Source organism: Chiloscyllium plagiosum, chromosome 26, assembly GCF_004010195.1.
Source record: "Chiloscyllium plagiosum isolate BGI_BamShark_2017 chromosome 26, ASM401019v2, whole genome shotgun sequence".
In the NCBI taxonomy this organism is placed as follows: domain Eukaryota; kingdom Metazoa; phylum Chordata; class Chondrichthyes; order Orectolobiformes; family Hemiscylliidae; genus Chiloscyllium; species Chiloscyllium plagiosum.
In genome coordinates this window covers 8,398,023-8,422,733 of record NC_057735.1, presented here as the reverse complement: position 1 = coordinate 8,422,733, position 24,711 = coordinate 8,398,023, and the positions used below count along the sequence as shown (strand labels likewise).

At 44.7% G+C, this 24,711-nt stretch overlaps 1 protein-coding gene across 3 annotated transcripts in view; it reads right to left on the bottom strand.

Moving 5' to 3' along the window:
- Nucleotides 1–9,089: 9,089 nt before the first annotated feature.
- LOC122563062 (transcription factor SOX-13-like) overlaps nt 9,090–24,711 on the bottom strand; it is a 180,029-nt gene continuing 164,407 nt past the window's right edge. For all 3 annotated transcript variants that reach the window (XM_043716425.1, XM_043716424.1, XM_043716426.1), the window contains 2 exons: nt 15,890–16,106; nt 9,090–12,469 (listed from right to left, as the gene is read on the bottom strand). In XM_043716425.1, the coding sequence (XP_043572360.1) occupies nt 12,184–12,469; nt 15,890–16,106 (503 nt within the window). In that variant the 3' untranslated portion in view covers nt 9,090–12,183. The remainder of the gene's footprint in view (nt 12,470–15,889; nt 16,107–24,711) is intronic.

Here is a 24,711-nt window from a genome sequence, read left to right as displayed (position 1 = left end):
TGCACGAAGCAAGATCCCACAAACAGCAAAGTGATAAGGACCTGCTGACTCTCTTCCTGCTGAGAGGTGGCTGCCCTGATACCAGGAAGTAACTCTACTCTTCTCCAAAATTGTGCTGATTTTTACATTGACTACAGAGGGCAAAAGTTTAACATCTTACTTGAAAAAATGGCAAAGTCAGTACTGCACTGGAGAGTCCTCACTTGATGTAGAGTCATAGAGAGGTACAGCACGGATACAGATCCTTGGGTCCAACCCGTCCATGCCAACCAGACATCCCATACCAACCTAGCCCCACCTGCCAGCACCTGGCCCATATCCCTCCAAACCCTTCCTATTCATATGACCATCCAGATGCCTTTTAAATGCTATAATTGTACCAGCCTCCACCAATTCCTCTGGCAGCTCATTACATTCACGCACCAACCTCTGTGTGAACATGTTGCCCCTTAGGTCCCCTTTAAATCTTTCCCTTCTCACTCTAAACCTATGCCCTCCAGTACTGGACTCTGCTATCCCAGGGAAAATACCTTGCCTATTCACTCTATCCATGCCCTTCATGATTTTGTAAACCACTATAAGGTCATCCCTCAGCCTCTGACACTCCAGTGAAAACAACCCCAGCCTGTTCAACCTCTCCCTAACTCTCAAATCCTCCAAACCTGGCAACATCCTTGTGGGCAGCACAGTGGTTAGCACTGCTGCCTCACAGCGCCAGAGACCTGGGTTCAATTCCCGCCTCAGACAACTGTCTGTGTGGTGTTTGTACGTTCTCCCCGTGTCTGTGTGGGTTTCCTCTGGGTGCTCTGGTTTCCTCCTACAGTCCAAAAATGTGCAGGTTAGGTGAATTGGCCAGGCTAAATTGCCCGCAGTGTTAGATGCAGGGGTAAATGTAGGGGGATGGGTTGCTCTACGGAGGGTCGGTGTGGACTTGTTAGGCTGAGGGGCGTGTTTCCACACAGTAAGTAATCTAATTTAAATCTTTTCTGAACCCTTTCAATTCCCAGACAGTGTGAGAGTCATTCCTCAGCCTTATCCAATCCAAGTTCCTTCGATCCTGTGTGATCAGCACACCCACCTCACACACTCAGTCTCTGTTTTCCTCTCATTACAGCTCCCCTGAAGTTGCTGCTTGTTCTGATATGAGTTGAGAAAATATCAGATTCACAATGTCATGTAAGTCACCTCATAGAATAAGCCTGTCACATGACACCACTCTTTAAACGCATTTATTAAGAAACAATTCTTAGAACCAAGAACATGTGGGGTCAGATCTAACTGGTTCAATTTGGCAGTGATTTCTGTTCATGTCGTCTACTGTAAACAAATGCTAGGAAAGGACCAGGTCCTTAATGAGGGCTGAGTACTCAAACTCATTTCTATGAAAGTCACTAATTCATACAAACTTGGATTGTTTTTACTACAGCATTGGAGGCTGGCGGGGGGGGGGGGGGTGACCTGGTGGAAGGATATAAAATTATGAGGGGCATGGATAAGGTGGATAGTCGGAGCCTTTTTCCCAGGGTGGAAATAGCAGGTACGAGGGGCATAGGTTTAACGTGCGAGGGGGAATGTTTAACAAAGATGTGTGAGGTAACTTTTTCACACACAGGATTGTAGGCACCTGGAACACGCTACCAAGGGAGTGGGTAGAAGCAGATATTATAGCAATGTTTAAGAGTCATTTAGGCAGACAGGGGTAGGGGGACACAGACCAGGTGCAGGTAGATGAGATTCGATTAGAATTGCATCATGGTCAGCACAGTCATAGTGGGCTGAAGGGCCTGTTCTTGTGCTATACTGTTCTATGTTTCTCACTCTTCCGATGCATACTTCACAAGAGCATTTTATAATGGGTGTCAGCAAATTGTACAATGGTTATAACACAGGAAGAGTCCACACTCCCTCTCTCTTTTTTCTGCCATTTCATTTTTCCTGCTATTTTCTTCTATTTCTGATCCCGTAGTGATAATGTCACCAGACTAATGATCTGGATGCTCAGGGTAATGTTCTGGGGACATGGGTTCAAATCCCAACACGTCAGCTAGCGGGATTTAAATTCTATTAATAAACCTGGAATTGAAAGCTAGTTTTAGGCTATTTATGCAGATTAACACGTCACCCACTGTTTAATGGCACACTCTGTAGAGTTTTTAATATTGTAGTTTGTTAATCACGAATCATTGATCAATCTGACACGTGATTGTTCTGATTCATGTTTATTTTCCATGCGGGATCAATTAGAATAACTGCAGTAACTTGAGTTCATCTCGACACATACCTGACTGCAGAGAATAGCTGCATGTTGCAACACGAGGTAAGAGTACGTGTATAAGACACCTTCTAATTGGAGGCAGCATTGGGATGTGCTGTCTTGGGAAACATCCTTTCACACTCAGGGGAGTAGAATTCTGGCATTCTGCCTGGGTCCCTCAATCCCTCCCACTTTTCCTCCCCTTCACATCCTGCCAACTCCGAAAAAGACCCATCTATGCATTCTCTCTGTTTTCCACCAGCCAACCAATCTTCTATCTATGCAAATATGCTACTTCTTTCACCCTGATCTTTTACTTTGTCCAATATTTAGATTAGATTAAATTACAGTGTGGAAACAGGCCCTTCGACCCAACAAGTCCACACCGACCCGCCGAAGCGCAACCCACCCACACCCCTACATTTACCCATTACCTAACACTATGGGCAATTTAGCATGGCCAATTCACCTGACCTGCACATCTTTTGGACTGTGGGAGGAAACCGGAGCACCCGGAGGAAACCCACGCAGACACGGGGAGAACGTGCAAACTCCACACAGTTAGTCGCCTGAGGCGGGAATTGAACCCGGGTCTCAGGCGCTGTGAGGCAGCAGTGCTAACCACTGTGCCACCGTGCCGTCCACACGGTGACATTTTGTTAAATAACTTCTGGAAACTGAGGTACTGTACATCTGAAGGCTCTCTTTCATCTACAGTACATGTTACCCTTTCAGAAAATTCCAATACATTAATTCCCTTCCACAAAACCACGCTTTGATTATATTATCCACAGTGTGGAAACAGGCCCTTCAGCCCAACAATTCCACACCGACCCTCCGAAGAATAATCCACCCAGACCCATTTCCCTCTGACTAATGCATCCAACACTGTGGGCAATTTAACTTGGCCAATTCACCTGACCGGAACATCTTTGGACTGTGTGAGGAAACCGGAGTGGACCCATGCAGACACGGGAAGAATGTGCAAACTCCACACAGACGCCCGAGGCTAGAATCAAGATTGGGTCCCTGACGCTATGAGGCAGCAGTGCTAACCACTGTGCTACCATGCTGACTCCTTCCAATTCCCTTAAGATTTTCCAAGTGCCCAGCTATAAGTCATCAAGAGTCAAGAGCATGGTGCTGGAAAAGCACAGCAGTTCAGGAAGCATCCGAGGAGCAGGAAGATCGATGTTTTGGGCAAAAGCCCTTCATCAGGAGTGATTTCTGATGAAGGGCTTTTGCCCGAAACTTCAATTTTCCTGTTCCCGGATGCTGCCTGACCTGCTGTGCTTTTCCAACACCACAGTCTTGATTCTAATCTCCAGCATCTGCAGTCTTCACTTTCACCTCATTAGTCATCAAGTCTGACACCTTCCAAATGACAGATGTTATGTTAACCAACATTCACTTTCTCGCCTTCTGCCTGCATCCCTCCTTTGGGATTATGTTTGCTACCTCCTGGTCTGATGGAATATTTCCAAATTTTGTGAGTGCTGTAACATTAACACCAACATATGCATTATCCCACTAGCCACCACTTTTAAGATTCTAGGATGAAATTCAGGACCTGGAGACTTGTCTGCCCACAGTTGCATCAGTTTGCTTGATCTCACTATTCTTGTGATTGTAATTTTATCTGTGTGAAAATGTTGCTTCGCGTGTCCTTTTTGAATCTTTCTCCTTTTACCTCAAAAATATGCTCCCTAATTTGAACTCCCCTTCCTAAAGGAAAAGACTTTTGCTATTCACCTTATCTATGACTCTTATGATTTTATAAATCTCTATAAGGGCACCCATCAAACTCCTACACTCTAGTGAAAAAAGTCTTAGCCTATTCAGCCTCTCCCTACAACTCAAACCATCCATTCCGGGCAACATTCTGGTAAACCTTTTCTGAACCCTCTTCAGTTTAATAATATCCTTCCTATAACAGTCCAGAACTGGACACAGTATTCCAGAAGAGGCCTTACCAATATGCTGTACAATCTCAACATGATGTCCCAACTCCTACACTCAGTGGTCTGAGTGATAAAGGCAGGCCTTCTTAACCACCTTGTCTACTTGTGATGCAAATTTCAAGGCATTATGTACCTGAACCCTAAGGTCTCTCTGTTCTGCAATACATCCAGGGCCCCACCATTAATTCTGATCTTGCTTGTATTTCCCAAAATGCAGTACCTCACATTTGTCCAAATTAAACTCCATCTGCTACTCCTCAGCCCATTGACCCTATTGATCAAGATCTCTTTGTAATCTTAGATAACCTTCTCCACTACATCACCAATGTTGGTGTCATCCACAAACTTACTGACCATGCCTCCCATATTCTCATCCAAAACATTTATATAAATGACAAACAAAAGTAGACTGGATGCTGCCTGGGATGGAAAGTTATGAGATTGTGAGGAGAGGCTGGATAAGATGGGTTTGTCTTCCTCGAAGCACAGGATGCTGAGGGGAGAGTGTGACTGAGGTACACAAAATCATGAGAGGCATAGACAGAGGAAATCATGGGAATCCCTTGCCAACGGCAGACATGTCAAAGACAAGAGGTCATAAGTTGAAGTTGCGGGGCTAATGGTTCAGAGGAGGTACGAGAAGGAAGTTTTCTTACCTAGATGCTGGTAGAAATGTGGAATGTGCTGCCTAAGAGGACGGTGGAGGCAGATAGACTCTGCAGCATCTAAAAGTCACCTGGAAGAGCACTTAAAATGCCAGGGCCCATAGGCTATGAACCAAGTGAAAGCAAATGGGATAAGAGTAGCTTGGCATTTGCCAGTCAGCATAAACACGGATGGCCAAAGGGCCTGTTTCTCTGCTGTATGACTCTATGACTTTTTGTCTAGGACTCAGCTTAGATTAAGTTCCCTACAGCGTGGAAATAGGCCCTTCAGCCCAACAAGTCCACACCGACCCATTTCCCTCTGACTAATGCACCTAACGCTATGGGAAATTTAGCATGGGCCAATTCATCTGGCCTGCACATCTTTGGACCACGGGAGGAAACCCACACAGACACGGGGAGAATGTGCAACCTCCACACAGTCACCTGAAACTGGAATCAAACCCAGGGCTCTGGCACTGTGAGGCAGCAGTGCTAACCACTGAGCCGCCGTGCCACCTAAATGACTGTTTAGTAACAATGACTGATTGGTTGCTGAGCAAGTGGCAACAGTCCCATATGTAAACAACAGAGGAGCATATAGCCTGCAAACAAAAAGCACCTGAACCTTTCTCTCTCCCTTCCGTGTGGAGATGTAACTGAATTCTCCTTGGAGCTTTTATCACTCACTATTCCTCCACAAACTGCACTCTCAGCAAACTCCCCTGATGAAAGAAAAGGAGAGAAACCACTTTGAGGACCGCGAGAGGGCAAATTCTCAGCCAGTGATTGGTGTAACCACAACTTTGCACAATTAGCTCAGAACCAGGGGGAGCCAAGAAAAAACTGAAAGAGAACAACTCATCGATGAATATAACCTGGACTGGTGCCAGAACTGTGCTCGTGATTGTTGTTTTCCCTCTACACTTAATGGTGAGGTCCTGGGAGTGTTGCTGAACAAAGACACCTTGGAGGGCAGCTTCATAGCTCCTTGAAAGTGGGGTCACAGGTGGATAGGATAGTGAAGGCAGCATTTGGTATGCTTTCCTTTATTGGTCAGTGGTATAAAAACTGGGAGGTGATGTTGCGGGTGTACAGGACATTGGACAGACCATTTTTGGAATACTGTGTGCAATTCTGGTCTCCCTCCTACAGGAACTATGCTATGAAACTTGAAAGGCTTCAGAAAAGATTTACAAGGATGTGTATATTCTTTTAACTGGAATGAGACACCAAGGGGAATTGGGGCAATTCAGTGGTTTACTTAATGCGTACAACCTTGGGAATAGTGGAGATGGCTTTCTAGAGCACTACCTGAATGGGTTGTGACAGTAGTCCTAGATCTAACCCTAGAGATATACATAATGGAAACAGACCCTTCAGTCCAACTTGTCCATGCCGGCCAGACATTCCAAATTAATGTAGTCCCATTTGCCAACACTTGGTCCATATTCCTCTAAACCCTTCCTATTCATATGCCCATCCAGCTGTCTTTTAAATGCTGTAATTGTACCATCCTCCATCACTTCCTCTGGCAGCTCATTCCATATATGCACCACCCTTTGCATGAAAAGGTTGCCCCTTAGGTCCCTTTTATATCTTTTCCCTCCCACCCTAAACCTATGCCCTCTAGTTTTGGAGTCCCCTACCACAGGAAAAAAGACCTTGTCTATTTACCCTATCCATGCCCCATGATTTTATAAACCTCTATAGAGTCACCCCTCAGCCTTCTATGCTCCAGGGAAAACAGCCCTAGCTGATGCAGCCTCTCCTTATAGCTCAAATCCTCCAACCCTGGCAACATCCTTGTAAATCTTTTCTGAATCCTTTCAAGTTTCACAACATCCTTCCTGTAGGAGGGAGACCAGAAATGCAATATTCCAATAGTGGTCTAACCAATGTCCTGTACAGCCACTGCATGACCTCCTAACTCCTATACTCAGTGCACTGACCAATAAAGGCAAGCATACTAAACACCTTCACTATCCTATCTCCCTGTGACCTCACTTTCAAGGAACCATGACCCTGCATTCCAACGTCTCTTTGTTCAATAACATTCCCCAGGACCGTACCAATAAGTGTATGGGTCCTGCCCTGATTTGCTTTTCCAAAATGCAGCACCTCACATTTTTCTAAATTAAACTCCATCTGCCACTCCTCGGCCCATCTGATCAAGATCCCATTGTACTCTGAGATAATGTTCTTCACTATTATATTGTTTTTACAAGTTGGATCCTTTGTTGTATTTTTACCATTTCCCATACATGTTCTAGACTTTAATAAAAAGAATAACTTTTTTAAAAATCACCAGAACTTATCCTCTCACCAACCTAGCCACCTCTGACATAGAGATGTCAAGCACAGAAAGGGACCCTACAGTCCAACTTGTCCTTGCTGACCAGATATCCTAAACTGACCTAGTCCCATTCGCGAGCACTTGGTCCACAACCCTCTGAACCCCTTCTATTAATACACCCATTTGGATGCCTTTTCAGTATAGGCGGAGGTGATGGTCTAGTGTCATTGTTGTTGGACTGTTAGTCTAAAGACCCAGGTAACATTCTGGAGATCGCCATGGCAAATGGTGGAATTGCAATTCATTAAAATCTCTGGAATTAAGAGGCTAATGATGACTGTGAATCCATTGTTGGAAAAACCCATCTGGGTCGCAAATGTCCTTTAGGGAAGGAAACTGCCATCCTTCGCTGGTCTGGCCTACATATGACTCCAGACTCACAGCAATGCGGTTGACTCTTAATGGCCCTCTGGGTAATAAGGGATGGGCAATAAATGCTGGTCTGGCCAGTGATGCCCTCATTCCACAAATGAAAGAAAAAAAAAAGTGTAATTCAACCAGCCACCAACACTTTCTCTGGCAGCTCATTCCTTACACGCACCACCACTCCACGTGAAAACACTGCCCCTTAGGTCCCTTTTATATCTTTCCCCTCTCACCCTAAATCCATGCCCTCTAGTTCTGGACTCCTCTACCCTGGGAAAAAGACATTAGCTTGTCACTCCATTCATGCCCCTCATGATTTTATAAACTTCTGTAGCTGTGAAAGAGCCCTTTTATCTTTAAATTTGTGAAATACTAATCAGCTTTTGACACATAGCTAGGGCCATGCAACAAAGAAATGGGAGCCAGACAGTGTGGTTGTGATATTCCACTTTATTTGGGTGCACTAATCAATTTAAATCACCCCTAATGGGAGATCATCTCTCCTGTTAACAGAAACATGGTCATATATTACACTGTATAAATCAAATCAAATTCACATTGCTTTCGTTAAAAAAAATCCATCCTAAACAAAAATACCTTGGCACCACAAAGGTGCTCGAAGTAAAGAGAGTTCAGTACGATCCACGTACAGTAACCTGTCTGGCCCGATGAGGACCAGTCACAAAGAGAACTAATGCACATTTAAATTAACCATTTATCATTTGTGTTACTTCAAGAGGAGTCATGATTTTACCCTCCCAACTCAGCATTGCAAAACAAGATCTGGATTCCAAGATATGAGAAATTCCAGTAATTTCCCCCTGCCCATCCCCTCCCTTACGAAAAAAATAAAAAAAAAACACTGATAAAAGTTGACTATAAAAGTATTATAGTAATAGGTCTGAGTTCCTGTAACATTATCCTGAAATGACTTGCATTGAATAGTGTCTGTAGCACTCTCATGTGCCTTTCACAGGGCAGTTAGAGTCTACAAACGCACGAGGAAGGTAAGAAAATAATAATCTGTGAACTTGGCAACTTTGACACTGAAGGAAGTTATTATGGGAATCACGTGTGAGGGAAGAGGAATAAAGTGTGTTTAGATGTTAAGATTTCCAGAATCTCCAGCTGACTGATGGGAAATAGTACAGGCAGTTCCCTGGGATATTCAAGCTCACAAGAAAAGCACAATAGTCCATTAAAGGTGGACAGGGACGGCTGAAGGGGAGAAAGAGAAAGAGGGAGGGTGAGACAAGCGGAAACAATAATCGTGAAAATAATTAAGCAAAATAACTAAAATGGAGGGTGGGACTAAGAGAGGGGAAATTAGATGATGATGGGAAGAGAGAGCATGGGAGAGAGATGGCTGTAAGACAAAGAAAGAGATGGAAGGATGCAAAGAATATGAGAGGACACGGGAGGGAGAGGGTAATGGGGAGGGAAAGAGACAGAAAGCAATGGGGGGTAGATGTGCGAGAGAGTGAGAAAGATGGGGAGAGAAAGAAAGATGGGGAAAGAGAAGGAGAGAGATGGATGGAAATGAGATATGTCCAAACAATAGAGACAAATAGAGCAAGATTGAGACAAATGGGAAGGAGAAAGAAAAAGAGATGGATATAAAAGTAGAAATGTTCTGCCTCCTCAGGAGTTGTATGTCTACCTCCTCATCCAGGTCCTGAATCCAGCTCAGCGATTGGTGCAGTCAGTATTTTTGGATAAGTATCAACAAATAAAAAAGGAAAAAGGAACAACTGCGGAAAAAGTAAAGATGAGGAAAAGGAAATGACTCAAACTCTAGAAAAATTCCTCAGTCAGGGGCAGGTGATGGCTTACAACATGAAAATATAGGCACGCTAGCAAAAGCACTGCAGCTTAGGCAGCAGTTACTTGGATTGACTTGGAAGGGTAACCAACGAGGACTTACCCTTTACCTTTGGAGTTTATTTCTTTCACTTGAAGGTGAATTTGGGGAAGTGTCCAAGCACATGTCAATTACATTAGATACATGTCTATACAATGGTGCCATTTCAGAAACTGTCCCCAGAACACCTTTGTGTTGAGATTTTTCTTCAAAGATTTGTGGATTTTTTTTGTTTTGCTGTCCCTTTTCTGGCTTCCACTATACACCTTCAGCATGTGAGGCTGTGGGAGTTACACTGCTACAGAGCTGGGAGCTCTGTGATTGAAGTCACCCACCCTTTTCCCTTGGTCAATTCTGACTAGTTTTAAAAAAGGGTCTGTTCAGATCCCTGCTACGTTCAAACAACTGGAAGAATCCCCAATGCCACAAACTCTCTTGGACCCCCATCCAAAAAAACAAAAACAAACAGACTTGAGGCTGGAAAGAAAACAAAAGGTTCTTTACAAACAAAAATAAATTAAAGTCCTAGAACGTATCACCAGCTGTTTCTCAGCTTAGATCAGCAGGACCTCAGTGAGAATGAGGAACAAAGAAAAATCTTGCTATTAAAATACACACACACACTTTCAGTAAACAGACTGTAATGCGATTTTTGTTTAAAACTTTATACAAATATTGACATCTATTTCAAAAAACATACTAAGGAGTACCTGAGGGGTAAGCGGTTTTTGAGAAAAGTCACGTTGGGGCAATCCAGCGAGAACCTTTCCCTCCCAGCCATGCCAACCCGTCTCTTGTGTACAGTGACCAATGGAGCAGACAGACACAATCCTCCCTCTCACCCCAAGGCTATTTCTATTCAGGCAAGTAGCTAGCTGTCGTTTAACTAACACTGGCACACACCCTTCGCAATCGCAAAAGGGTGGACCAGTTTTACAAACCCTGTGGGAAATCGATGATTGTGTCAGAGCGGGTGTGGTCTGGAGGAGGAGGCTGAAAGCAGGTTCTGGTCACACTGATCAAGCTACCTTGGAGGGTGCAGCCATGTTTGATGGACCCATGTGCGCAACCCACGTGCTTCAACAGCAGCAGAACGCAAGTCAAGTCTTGCATCATCTTACTTGGGTTGAGTCAAATGGAAGGGCCAAATGGTAGGCAGGCTTTACTACCTGAATTACAAATGGTGGCTTTGGCTGAAGAATGAGTTGATAAACCCTGAACAGATCCTGAAACCCATTAGGCAATGAGATACTCTCAGCCAACGCAGTCAACAATGGAACCTTCTCCAATTGGTGTAATTCCCGACACATGAAGATGGAACTTGGTCAATGTCCCGCAATATGGAGCAGTCAGGAGATCAAATGATGGTACCTGCCCACTAGAGGATACACAACTGCTCAACTCCTGTCCTTCAACACATTGGAGTACATTCTCTCCTCTCTTCCTTCATGTGGCTAGTTATCATTGGAAAAGCAGGAGAAACAAAAAGCTTAGTCCAGAGATCAGAGATCAGAGATCAGCTCTCTCTCTCTCTCGCTCTCTCTCACTACTGGTCCAAATAGCCAGGATTGCAATCTACTCTTGGGAGCACTCCCCTTTTCACTCAATAACAGTGACTACAAAACATTTCATTGTAAAGAAATTGCTTCTAAGCTTGCACCGAAAGGATTCGGATTGTATGGCAACGGGATAAGGAGAAATTGTTTCCACTGGTGGAGGGTCAGGAAACAGAGGTCACAGACTAATGGCACTTTGCAAATGAACCATTGGAGAGAACGTGTTTTTTTTTTAATATTAAAAAGACATCCCCCTTTTAAAACGGAGAAGAGGAGAATTTTATTTCTCTCAGAATTCTCTAACCAAATAGCAGTGGAGACCAGGTCTTGAACTGGATTCAAAGCTGAGCCTGATGGAGTTTTGTGAGGCAAAGCGAATCGAGGCGTTGAGAGAAGCAAACGAAACAATGGGAGTTGAGACCATGACCAGAGCATCCATGTTCTCATTGAATGGTAGAGTAGAATTGAAGGGCAGAATGGTCTACTCCCCTGCTCCTGAGTCCTATGTAAAACATGATGAGACTTGATAATCTGGAATGTGTGGGCCAAACAAGTGTTGAAAAGACATTCCACTATAATTTTTCAAAGGGGAATTAGAAGACTGCTTGAAAAGAAATAAGGTTGTCTGGTAGTGGGTTAAGAGACTGTGACTTGTCGGACATGGCTCTGCAGAACAGCCAGTCTAGGCTGGATTCCATCTTCACTGGTCTGATTCTGACAAAGGGATAGAACCAGCATTGATGCTAATGGGGGAAGTAGCAAACCATTGTGACACTTTGGGCACTTGTTCACTACACCCAGTCTAACTGCAGCTGGTGACAATAAAATCATGATGGGTAATGAGTGGCCTTTGGTGGACAAGTACATGAGAGGTTACTATAAGTCGGTGTTCCCTATAGGTGATGGTATTATTCACATAGGCCCAGACCAGCTCAGGCTCACTTGCCTCTTTCATCCACTCATCAACTGGTCCATGAAAAGGGCACATTTGGAATGAGACAGGTGGTGGTTATCTAACCCTCAACCCTGACCCTTCCCAACATGCTCCATCACCAGAACAGTGAGGTCTTCCCCAGTAGCTCTGCTCGAATAGTTGGCCAGGGTTGTGACAGGACAATGTGTTGGCCCATCTGTGCCTGAAAGGTTCATTTCCATAGCCTCCGCCGACAAAGTGACAGGTGGATGCTAGTCTGCGAGGACCACCAGCTCGCCATCGCTGCGATATTCAACATCCGAGTCGTCCTCTTCACCGTACTCGTACATCTCGCCATTGGCATCGCTTAGTTGTGCTTCCTTCGTGTCTGCCTGTTCGGATTTGAGACTTCGTGTGTTGAGGATTACGGGCATGTTGGGATCAGGGCTGCAGGGTCGATAGTGTTCCGACACTGCCGGCTGTACGGGAATCGATGTCATCCCAATCTGTCCGGGATACATCATGTCTGACGGGTGCAAGTGAACTTGGTCCTGTTGCCTGAGAGGAGAGAACAGAATCATGATAAATACTTCCTGTTATTACACCGCAGTTGACAATAAGCAAGTACAAAGATGGTGTTGTTTTAGACTCCAAACATAAGAGGAGGGTGGGGGGTGGTGGGGGGGTGGCGTGGGAGGTTTCTAGTCCCAGAATATTGTGTGCCAGTGAAGCCCAGCGATTAGCAGCTCCGTCTCTGGGACGGACAGCTTCATTCCGAGGGCTGAACACAAGGTCTAGCCCGAGACTCCAGTGCAGTACCGAGGCAGTGCTGCAATGCCAAAGGGGCCGCTTTAAAGTTGAGACTTAAAGAATCCTGGCCACAATTCTGAAATGCAGCAGGAAAGTCCTCCCTGATGTTAAGTATCCCTCAACCAACAACAAAACCTTTTCCTGAGAGTTTGGCATAAAGTAGAAGACTTTGGGGCGGCACAGTGGCTCAGTGGTTAGCACTGCTGCCTCACAGCACCAGTAACCCAGGTTTGATTCCAGCCTCAGGCAACTGTCTGTGTGGAGTTTGCATGTTCTCCCCGTGCAGGTTTCCTCTGGGTGCTTTGGTTTCCACCCACAATCCAAAAGATGTGCAGGCCAGATGAATTGGCCATTCTAAATTGCCCATAGTGTTAGATGCATTAGTCAGAGGGAAAAGGGTCTGTCTGGGTTACTCTTCAGGGGTCGGTGTGGACTTGTTGCACCGAAGGGCCTGTTTCTACACTGTAGGAATCTAATCTAATTTTAAAGTGAGAGGGGAATGATTTAAAAGGCATCTGAGGGGCAACTCTTTCATGCAGAGGGTGGTTCGTATGTGGAATGAACTGCCAGTGGAAGTGGTAGGTTCAGGTACAGTCACAACATTTAAAAGACATTTGGACAAGTTTAGAGGGATATGGGCCAAATGCTGGCAAGTGGGACTAGTTTAAATTTAGGAAACCTGACTGGTGTGGATGAGTTGGACTGAAGGAACTGTTTCCCTGTGCTGTATGACTCTATGACAGATTACCTAGTCATTATCAGCTTTCTTAAAAAAAAAACAGGAGCTTTCTGTCTGCAAATTGGCCACTCGTTTCGTACAAGACAACAACTATACTTCAAAGTCTGATTGGTTGGAAAGTGAAATGCTACGTAAATGCAAGACTTACTTTCTAGAAATTTATTCAGGAAAGACCTCATTGTGGGAAATTTGTAATTGCAAGAGCATGTCTGTTTCTATTTCCAATGGCCAACTGTATTGTGCACCAACTTGGTATGAAACTTCTTTCCTTGTTGGAAGAAACAAAGCACTGTACTGATAGACAGCATCCCAGGGCAGAGAGATAGCAGACCCGAAGGAAGCTCTCTTTGCCTTGGAGTGCTGAGGGTGGAGTTAACTAAAGAAAATTTAAATCAGTGGGAAGTTTTGACTTCACGTCACCCCTACAACCTTCAAGGTTTTAAGCAGTAAAGACCAACTTTGCGCTTTTGGTGCTTGTACATCTGAACAGGAGGAGGGCATGGACTCCGTGGAGCCTGCCCTGCCATTTGATAGTCTCATAGCTGATTGAACACTTAATACCCAGTACTAGTCAACCTTATGACTGACTATGCCACTGGCTGCCTGAAAATTATCAATTTCTATCTTATACATTATTTTGGAGCAAGGGAATTCCAAAGATAAAATATTTCCTCATTTCAGATCAAAGTGGCACTCCCCATAACTTTGAGTTGTACTCCTGTTTTTGATTTAAATCTTTTTGATCTCCATTTCTTTCGTTCCCCTCTAGGCTGGTCTCAGTTAGCTTCAAGAGAGCATGTCTCGACTTGACTCTCTCAATTTTACCAAGTTGGCACACAGTTGAACTGGAGGGACCAGTCAACTCCTTGGGTCTGTTCTATGTTTCCATTCAATCCTTGCTGCTTTGCATACCAATATCAGGGTGGGACCAAATGGTGAAGGACATATCAAAGCTTGGGCCAGCTGCTACCAAGGTGCGGTGGGAAAAGACCACCACCTAAGGGTCTTTCCATCAAAGTGTATCGAGGGTCCGTTAAGTTCTGAGGCAGCCTCTTTACCTCAGATGGAATAAAGTTTCCTGCATGAGTTGAAAATGTCTTTAGTGAGTTTTGAGAAGATTTGTAACTCAGGTTAAAGTTCTGGATGTAGATTTGCTTGCTGAGCTGAAAGGTTCGTTTTCAGACTTTTCATCACCACAGTAAATAATATCTTCAGTGAGCCTCCGATGAAGCACTGGTAGTGTAGTCCACTTTCTATTTATATGTTTGGGTTTCCTTGGGTCAGTTATGTAATTTCCTCTCGTGACATCATTTCTGAGGTGATGCTATTTCCTGTTCTTTTTATCTGGGGGTGGTAAATGGGATCAAAGTCAATGTCTTGGATTTTGCCAACACATTGACTTGGATCCCATTTACCACCCCTGAGAAAAAGAACAGGCAATGACATCACCATAAGAATTTATGTCACCACAGGAAATGACACCACCGACCCAAGGAAACCCAAACATATAAATAGAAAGTGGGCTGCACTGCCAGTGCTTCATCCAGAGGCTCACTGAAGATGTTACTTGGTATGGTGATGAAACATCTGAAAATGAACCTTCCAGCTCAGCAAGCAAACCTACAATCTGAAAATGTGTTTGTTTTGCAACTGCAGAGAAGCTTTGAGGAAAGTCAAATTCTGAAGTGTTTTTCTCCCCCGTCCCTGTACCAGATTGTTTTAGGAGCTATTATATGCAGTCAGATCCTTTTTTTGTGGATAAAGTATGTTTTTGCAATAAAAATCCCATCAATACCAGTTATCAGATCTTGCTTTTAATTCTTGAGAACCTGACTGTATTGATCTACTGATCCCACTTTGAAAAGCTCCATTTGAATGGTCCACCTGAGCACTAACACAGAAAGGCAGTACAGTAGAGTTCTATCAGGGTCAATGACATGTGTATACCTTAGGCAAGGCATTTGACACAATGGAAGAACTGGTGCTCACATTATTTAAATCTTTAACCAGTGCATCTTATTTTCTCTAAATAAGAGTTATAGCTACCTCATATTCTTTATATACCTTTCAGGCAAAAGTGGTTAGGGGAATCAGTGAAGAAAGGGTGTTGTTGGTGAATGAGTGGGCTCATCACACAAATAAAGCTCGAGGGAGTGAATGGTTTCCCCTCCAGGCATTAGGGGAGGCTTTGGTCAAATGGACCAGTCATAGGCAGGAAGCAACCAGCACCTCCTACTGGAAATGGGCATGTGAGGCATGGCAGTTGTAATGCCATCTAGATTGGAGCCACCAGCTGCCACTGTGAAAGTGATGTTAGAATGACTTTGGCATGATTGTCATATTGCTCCTTAGTATGCCAACTGAGTATGGAATGTCTCTCAGAACAATACAGCTGCTGTTGTTGCCACTTTAACGCCAGGAATACTTACCCAGCAGAGTAACACTGCTGCACCTCCTGCCGTCTGTACTTCATCAATGCCTTGTATTCCCCGACCCGCAGCCTCTTCCCATCCACAATGCAGGTCCTTTTGGGTCGTGGCTTGTACTTGTAATCTGGATATTTCTCCAAGTGTTGTCGACTCAACCTTGCTTGCTCCTCATAGTACGGCTGCTTCTCGATGTTTGACATCGATTTCCAACGGGACCCTAAAATTACAGATACTTCAGCACCAACAGCAAACTGCACCAGAGTCATTACGAGCAAGGTGTGGTTGTTCATTAGGACTGCACTCATCTAGAGAGCAGATTCCTCACGGGGTAGCATAAGACAATTAGCAACAATAGGTTTCTGTGGACTGCAAAATGTAATTTCAATAATTAAAAGTCTATTGCAAGAAGGCCGGTTATATTGAAAAGAGTATACATTAAATCTATATAAAATGTTAGCTAGACCATAGCTGGAGCTCTGGGTTTAATTCTCCACTGAGCTTTAACTGCGTTGGAGGAAACCCAGCATGGATTTACTGGAAGGTCATAGATTAGATTAGATTACATTTAGATTAGATTACATTACAGCGTGGAAACAGGCCCTTCAACACTGCGGGCAATTTAGCATGGCCAATTCACCTGACCTGCACATCTTTGGACTGTGGGAGGAAACCCACGCAGACACGGGGAGAACGTGCAAACTCCACACAGTCAGTCGCCTGAGGCGGGAATTGAACCCGGGTCTCAGGCGCTGTGAGGCAGCAGTGCTAACCACTGTGCCACCATGCCGCCCACATAGAATCCCTATAGTTTGGAAGCAGGCCATTCAGCCCATCCAAAGAGCATCCCTCCTGGACCCACTCACCCCATTCCTGTAACCCTGCTCATCTACTTAGCCTGCATATCCCTAGACACCATGGGCAATTTAGCATGACTAATCCACCTAACCTGCACTGGACTGTGTGAACCACTGAGAGAAAACCTACAGAGACGCAGGGAGAAGGTGCAAACTCCATGCAGACAATTACCGGAGGGTGAAACTGAACCCGGGTTCCTGATGCTGTGAGGCAGCAGTGCTAACCACTGAGCTACTGTGCCAGAGAGGATAGAAGTTTAGAAATTTAGAAGGTAAGAGTGATTTGATTGTCTTTCAGCACATTAACGGCAATGGTTTGGTGGATGAGAGAGAAACCATTTCCACTGGTTGAGGAGTCAAGGTCGAGGAGAGAGGAGTGCATTGTATAAATTGTTAGAACCAGACCTTCCAATAGTCAAGTTAGAGAGAACCTCTACTTTTAAAGGATGGTAAAAGTTTGGAACTTTCTTCTGCAGATTGCCATTGATGCGAGAACCATTATTTATTTTTAATATGAAGCTTGCGCAATAGTCTCTGAAAGGGAGATTGTGACTAAGAGCTGGGGTGGTGGAATCTAGACAAAAGAGCTGTTTTTTCTATTGAAACATTCTACTTTATTCAAAAGATTCTGCAGACTGCAGATGAACCCAGCCAAGGCAAGTCTTTGAATTCAATTAATCAGTCAATTCAGCAGCTCAATCTGAACAAAACTCAAGGGAAATCTCTGCACAGTGCACACCCATACAGGTTCTACACAATGGTGATTAGATTTCTAAAACACGCAGCTGCCTCTGGGCACTCTGAGGCACAGTGCAGCATAGATCAGAGGGAGTGCTAATCTACTGCACTGACAAAACTTCCACTCTCACTGCATTACACTGTCTAACAAGCCACCGAGACCACTGCCATTTCCTGCCAGCACCACAACAAATTGCATTCATGTAGCATCTTTTTGGCCCTTGAAGACAGAAACGGGTGAATATATTATGGGGAACAAAGAAATGGCAGAAGAGTTGAATTGGTACCTCAGATCTGTGTTCACTGGGGAAGACACAAGCAATCTCCCTGAGGTAACAGTGGCTGAAGGACCTGAACTGATGGGAATTTATATTTGCCAGGAATTAGTGTTGGAGAGACTGTTAGGTCTGAAGGTTGATAAGTCCCCGGGGCCTGATGGTCTACATCCCAGGGTACTGAAGGAGGTGGCTCTAGAATCGTGATTGGTGATTGCATTGGTGATTATTTTCCAATGTTCTATAGATTCAGGATCAGTTCCTGCGGATTGGAGGGTGGCTAATGTTGTACCACTTTTTAAGAAAGGAGGGAGAGAGAAAGCAGGGAATTATAGACCAGTTAGTCGGACCTCAGTGGTGGGAAAGATGCTGCAGTCAATTATAAAGGATGAAATTATAACACATCTGGATAGCAGTAACAGGATAGGTCAGAGTCAGCATAGATTTATGAAGGGGAAATCATGCTTCACTAATCTTCTGGAATCTTTTGAGGGTGTAACTCTGAAGATGGACAAGGGAGATCCAGTGGATGTAGTGTACCTGGACTTTCAGAAAGCCTTTGATAAAGTCCCACATAGGAGGTTAGTGAGCAAAATTAGGGCACATGGTATTGGGGGCAAAATACTGACATGGATTGAAAATTAGTTGGCTGACAGGAAACAAAGAGTAGTGATAAACGGCCCCCTATCGGAATGGCAGGCGGTGACCAGTGGGGTACCACAGGGATCAGTGCTGGGACCGCAGCTTTTTACAATATACATGAATGATATAGATGATGGTATCAAAAGTAATATTAGCAAATTTGCTGATGATACAAAGCTGGATGGCAGGGTGAAATGTGATGAGGATGTTAGGAGATTACAGGGTGCCTGGACAGGCTAGGTGAGTGGACGGATGCATGGCAGATGCAGTTTAATGGGGATAAATGTGTGATTATCCACTTTGGTGGCAAGAACAGGAAGGCAGATTACTACCTAAATGGAGTCAAATTAGGTAAAGGGGCAGTACAACGAGATCTAGGTGTTCTTGTACATCAGTCAATGAAAGCAAGCATGCAGGTACAGCAGGTAGTGAAGAAAGCTAATAGCATGCTGGTCTTCATAACAAGAGGGGTTGAGTATAGAAGCGAAGAGGTCCTTCTGCAGCTGTACAGAGCCCTGATGAGACCGCACCTGGAATATTGTGTGCAGTTCTGGTCTCCAAATTTGAGGAAAGACATTCTGACTATTGAGGGAATCCAGCGTAGGTTCACGAGGTCAATTCCCGGAATGGCAGAACTATCTTACGTTGAAAGATTGGAGCGACTGGGCTTGTATACACTTGAGTTCAGAAGGCTGAGAGGGTATTGATTGAGACGTATAAGATTATTAAAGGATTGGACACTCTGGAGGCAGGAAGCATGTTTCCGCTGATGGGCGAGTCCCGAATCAGAGGACACAATTTAAAAATAAGGGGTAGGCCACTTAGAACAGAGTTGAGAAGAAACTTCTTCATCCAGAGAGTGGTGGGTGTATGGAATGCTCTGCCCCAGAAGGCTGTGGAGGCCAAGCCTCTGGCCTCTGGATACTTTCAAGAAAGAGTTGGATAGAGCTCTTAAGGATAGTGGGATCAAGGGTTATGGGGATAAGGCAGGAACAGGATACTGATTGAGGATGATCAGCCATGATCATAATGAATGGTGCTGCTGACTCGAAGGGCATAATGGACTACTCCTGCACCTATTGTCTATTGTCTTTTAGCTATAAGGAGAGGCTGGGATGTTTGTCCTGGAGCATAGGAGGCTAAGGGGTGACCTTATAGAGGTTTATAAAATCATGAGGGGCATGGATAAGTTGAATTAGAGACAAAAAAAAATCTGCAGATGTTGGAATCCAAAGTAGACAAATAGAAGGTTGGAAGAACACAGCAAGCCAGGCAACATCAGGAGGTGGAGAAGTCAACGTTTCGGGTGTAACCCTCCTTCAGATAAGGTGAGTAGCCAAGGTCTTTTCCCCAGGGGAAGACCAAAACTGGAGGGCATAGGTTTAGGGTGAGAGGGGAGAGATTTAAAAGGAACCCAAGAGGCAATTTTTTTTACATGGAGAGTGGTGCATGTATGCAATGAACTGCCAGAGGAAGTGGTGAAGGTGAGTACAATTACAACATTTAAAAGACATTTGGATGCGTACATGAATAAGAAGGATTTATAGGGATATTAACCAAACACAGGTAAAGACGACTCATTTAGTTTGGGGTAATCTGGTTGGTATGGACGGGTTGGGCCAAAGGCTCTGTTTCCGTGCTGTACGACTCTATCCCAAAGTACTTCACCAGAACCTTAATAGACAAAAAAAGATCAAACACCAGGCCACACAATGAGATATGTTAACTGAGCAAAGAATGGGGTTAATAAGGTGCTTTCTAGGACTTGGAGGCCCCGGTGTTGGACTGGGGTGGACGAAGTTAAAAATCACAACACAATCTATAGTCCAACAAGCTTATTTGGAAGCATTAACATTCGGAGCCCTGTCCTTCTGATGAACAACCACCTGATGAAAGAGCAGCGCTCAAAAAGCTAGTGCTTTCAAATAAACCTGTGGGACTATAACCTGGTGTGTGGTTTCTAAGGTGTATCTTAAAGGAAGGGATAGTGGTAGAGATGGAGACGTTTTAGAGAGGAAATTCTAGTGTTTGCAGTTGAAAACCTGGCCACCAGTGGTAATGAAGGAAACGGGAGCATGCCCAGAGCTTGGATTGGTTCATGGAGGGTTCTCGAGTTGCAGGAGGTTACAGTGTCACAGAGGGGAAAATCCATGATGGGGTTTGACTGCATGGATGAGAGTTTCAAATTTTGGGGTGATGTTAGGCCAGGAGCCTATCTAGGTTAAGAAGCACGTGGGCGATAGAACAGGGTTTGTCATTGTATTCCTATAAGACAAATAAGAGGGGCAATTTAGCTCTCATTTGTAAATGGTTGTCATTAAGGGGCCTCCTGCCACAGTGGGATTAGGCTGGATCAATGTGCTAGCTAAAACTCATGGCGCTTGTCACCAATACAACAAAACACATGTAGGAATAGGCCACTTGGCCCATCACGTCTGCTCTCCCATTCAACATGATCATGGCTGGCCTTGGAGCTTCAACTCTGCTTTCTCATCTGATCCCCAAAAACCCTATATTCCAGAAAGATCACAAATCTGTCTATGCCAGTCTAAAATGTATTCAATCATGGTGTATCCACAACTCTCTGGGACAGAGAATTGTGTCTCCATAGGGAGGCCATGGCCCAGTGGTATTATCACTAGCCTGTTAAGCTAAGGATTCAGGTAATGCCCGGGGGAGGGGGGGTTGCTGGGTTCAAATCCCGCCATGACAGAAGGTGGAACTTGTGTTCAATTATAAAAAGAAAAGTCCAACAATGACCATGAATTGATTGTCAGGAAAAACCCATCTGGTTCACTAATGTCCTTTAGGGAAGGAAATTGCCACCCTGGTCTGGACTGTATGTGATTCCAGACCACATAGCAATGTGGTTGACCCTTAACTGTCCTCTGGACAATAAGTGCTGGGCTGGCCAGTGATGCTCTCATTTTGTGAATGATTTTTAAAAAGTCATTCACAATACTGAGAAAAGCACTATCTCCTCACTCAGTCTTTAAAGATGGCTTCTCACATCTTGCAAGTTTTAAGTTCCCTAACCAGCAGAAACAATTCCACAACAATGTCTCTGCTGAGCCTCTTCACCATCTTGTATTTAACAATGAGACCATCCGAGTAGCAGGAGAATCAACGTTTTGGACATATGCCCTTCATTAATAGACCTTGGGAGGAGTCAGCCAGTTCCTCATCTGTTAGCTTTCGCTCTACAGTTAACAACCAAGTAACTTAGGTTAAGCTGGTGGGGGCTTTTGTGATTCAGTGGTAATGTCCCCACCTCTGAGCCAGGTCAGCCCAGATTCAAATCCCATGTGCTCCAGAAGTGTGTAAATTTAAAGATGGTTCCTCACATCTTGCAAGTTTTAAGTTCCCTAACCAGCAGAAACAACCCGACAACAATGACTCTGCCTAGCCCCTTCACCATCTTGTGTTTGACAATGAGACTGTTTTTTATTCCTCTACACTCCAGAGCAGGCGTATCCAATCTGCTCATCACAGGCGAGTCCTTCACACTGGGACTACATCTGTGAATCTTCATTGTACAGTCTCCAATGCAAGGGCTATCCTGATCTTAAATGTAGGTACCAAAAAAACACGTAGTATCCCAGACGTGGTCTCACCGAAACACTGTACAACGGTACCAAGAACTCTTCTGTCACTTTCTCAATTCCTCTGCAATGAATTTGTTTTTCTAATTAAGATGTTCAAGAACGTCAAGGGATTAGTTTCAGCTTAGACCCGAGAGACAGCATTGTGACCTGTAAATGTGCTATTTGATCCCTGTGCAAATATTAATGGATTTACAGCTGCTGGAACCACATATGTAAAATTACAACAGTAATTATAGAGATCATTTAATAAACCATAGCTTGATGGCTGGAAATTAGACAAACTGCAATGCCTCGAGCACCCAGGTTATTACTCATCACACAGTATCCAGAGATGCCTGCTAGGAATCTTCAATGTGTTTTCTTAGGGTGCAGCTGTGGTATGACAGTTGGCCCGAAAGGGTTAATCCATACAGTTTCACCCTGTCATATATATATATGTGCAGAAAGTGAGGATGCAGATGCTGGAGATCAGAGTTGAAAAGGGTGGCACTGAAAAAGCACAGCAGATCAGATACCATCCGAGTAGCAGGAGAATCAATGTTTTGGACATGTGCCCTTCAGCAACAGACCTTGGGAGGAGTCAGCCAGTTCCTCATCTGTTAGCTTTCGCTCTACAGTTAACAACCAAGTAACTTAGGTTAGAATAGTGGGGGGGGGTCTTGTGATGCAGTGGTAATGTCCCTACCTCTGAGCCAGGTCAGCTCAGATTCAAATCCCATGTGTTCCAGAAGTGTGTAATAATACCTCTGAACAGGTTAATATAAAAAAAAGTAGGCTAGCTTGTTATCTTTTCAAAGACACATATGTTTTCTATTAGTGTGATGTGACTAACGGATATGAATGCAGCCTGTCCTTTACTACGCAATTAACCCTTGTTGTCATTAAGTAAGAGCCTCTTCTGCTGACTCTGATTGGAGGCTCATTCTTCACACTGAATAAGCCTAAGTCCTGAGACCAGTAAAAGCAAGATGGATTGCTGGCAGCATATCTAGGCAATAAAGACACATCACCCTCAGGTGTAAGCTGCAGGTATCTCCTCCTGGCACAGGTATCTCCTGCCTTTAAGGCAATGTGGAGCTGCAGGACATCCTCAACAATTGTACAAATTTCACTTGCTTTTTCTACTGAGGGGAAAAACAGAGACCCACTCAGCAGAAACGACAGTCTGGAGGGCAGAAAGGGAACAATGGGGAGAGGGATAGATGAGTATTTGCAATTGCCTCCAGCTCTATTGAATAAATGGAGTTCCACTGTGTCTCTACTCATCCCTTTAATCTCCATCACTTTCTTATCCAAGATTTGGAGATGCCGGTGTTGGACTGGGGTGTACAAAGTTAAAAATCACACAACACCAGGTTATAGTCGAACCGGGAACATTCCTCGTCACAATGGATGTTTCCGCACTCTACACCAGCATCCCCCACAATGATGGCATTGCGGCAACAGCCTCAGTACTCAACACCAACAACTGCCAGTCTCCAAACACCATCTTACAACTCATCCGCTTTATCCTTGATCACAACGTCTTCACCTTTGACAACCAGTTCTTCATCCAGACACACGGATCAGCCATGGGGACCAAATTTGCACCCCAATATGCCAACATTTTTATGCACAGGTTCGAACAAGACTTCGTCTCTATGCAGGATCTCCAACCACATTATACACCAGGTACATTGATGACATTTTCTTCCTCTGGACCCATGGCGAGGAGTCACTGATAAAACTGCACAGTGACATCAACAAGTTTCACCCCACCATCAAATTCACAATGGACTACTCTCGATTATCTGTCTCATTCTTGGGCACATGCATCTCCATCAAGGACAGACACCTCAGCACCACACTCTACCGCAAACCCACAGACAACCTCACAATGCTACACTTCTCCAGCTTCCATCCAAAACATATTAAAACAGCCATCCCCTATGGACAAGCCCTACGCATACACCGGATCTGCTCAGATGAGGAGGAACGTGACGGACACCTGGAAGTACTCAGGGATGCCCTCACAAAAATGGGGTACGATGCCCAACTCATCGACCGCCAGTTCCGACGTGCCACAGCAAGGAACCGTAATGACCTCCTCAGGAGACAGACACATGCTGCAACAGACATTGTTCAGTATTTCCCAGGAGCTGAAAAATTACGCCATGTTCTTCGTGACCTGCAAAACATTATCAATGAGGATGAGGACCTCACCAAGACCTTCCCCAAACCTCCACTACTTGCCTTTAAACAACCGCCAAACCTCAAACAGATCATTGTTCGTAGCAAACTGCCCGACTCTCAGGACAACTCCATACAATCCTGACACGGTGGACGCTGCAAGACGTGTCAGAGTGTGGACATAGATACCACCATTACGTGTAGGGACACCTCCCACCTTGTACATGGCACGTACCCATGTGACTCAGCCAACTTTGCCTATCTTATATGTTGCAGGCAAGGATGCCTGGAGGCATGGTACATTGGGGAAACCGAGCAAAGGCTATGACAACGGATGAATGGGCACCGCACAACAATCAACAGACAGGAGGGTTCCCTCCCAGTTGGGGAACACTTCAGTGGTCCAGGACATTCAGCCTCGGACCTTCGGGTGACCATCATCCAAGGTGGACTTCGGGACAAGCAGCAGAGGCTGATAGCTAAGTTCGGTACCCATAGGAAGGGCTTCAACCATGTCACATTACATTGCACATTACATT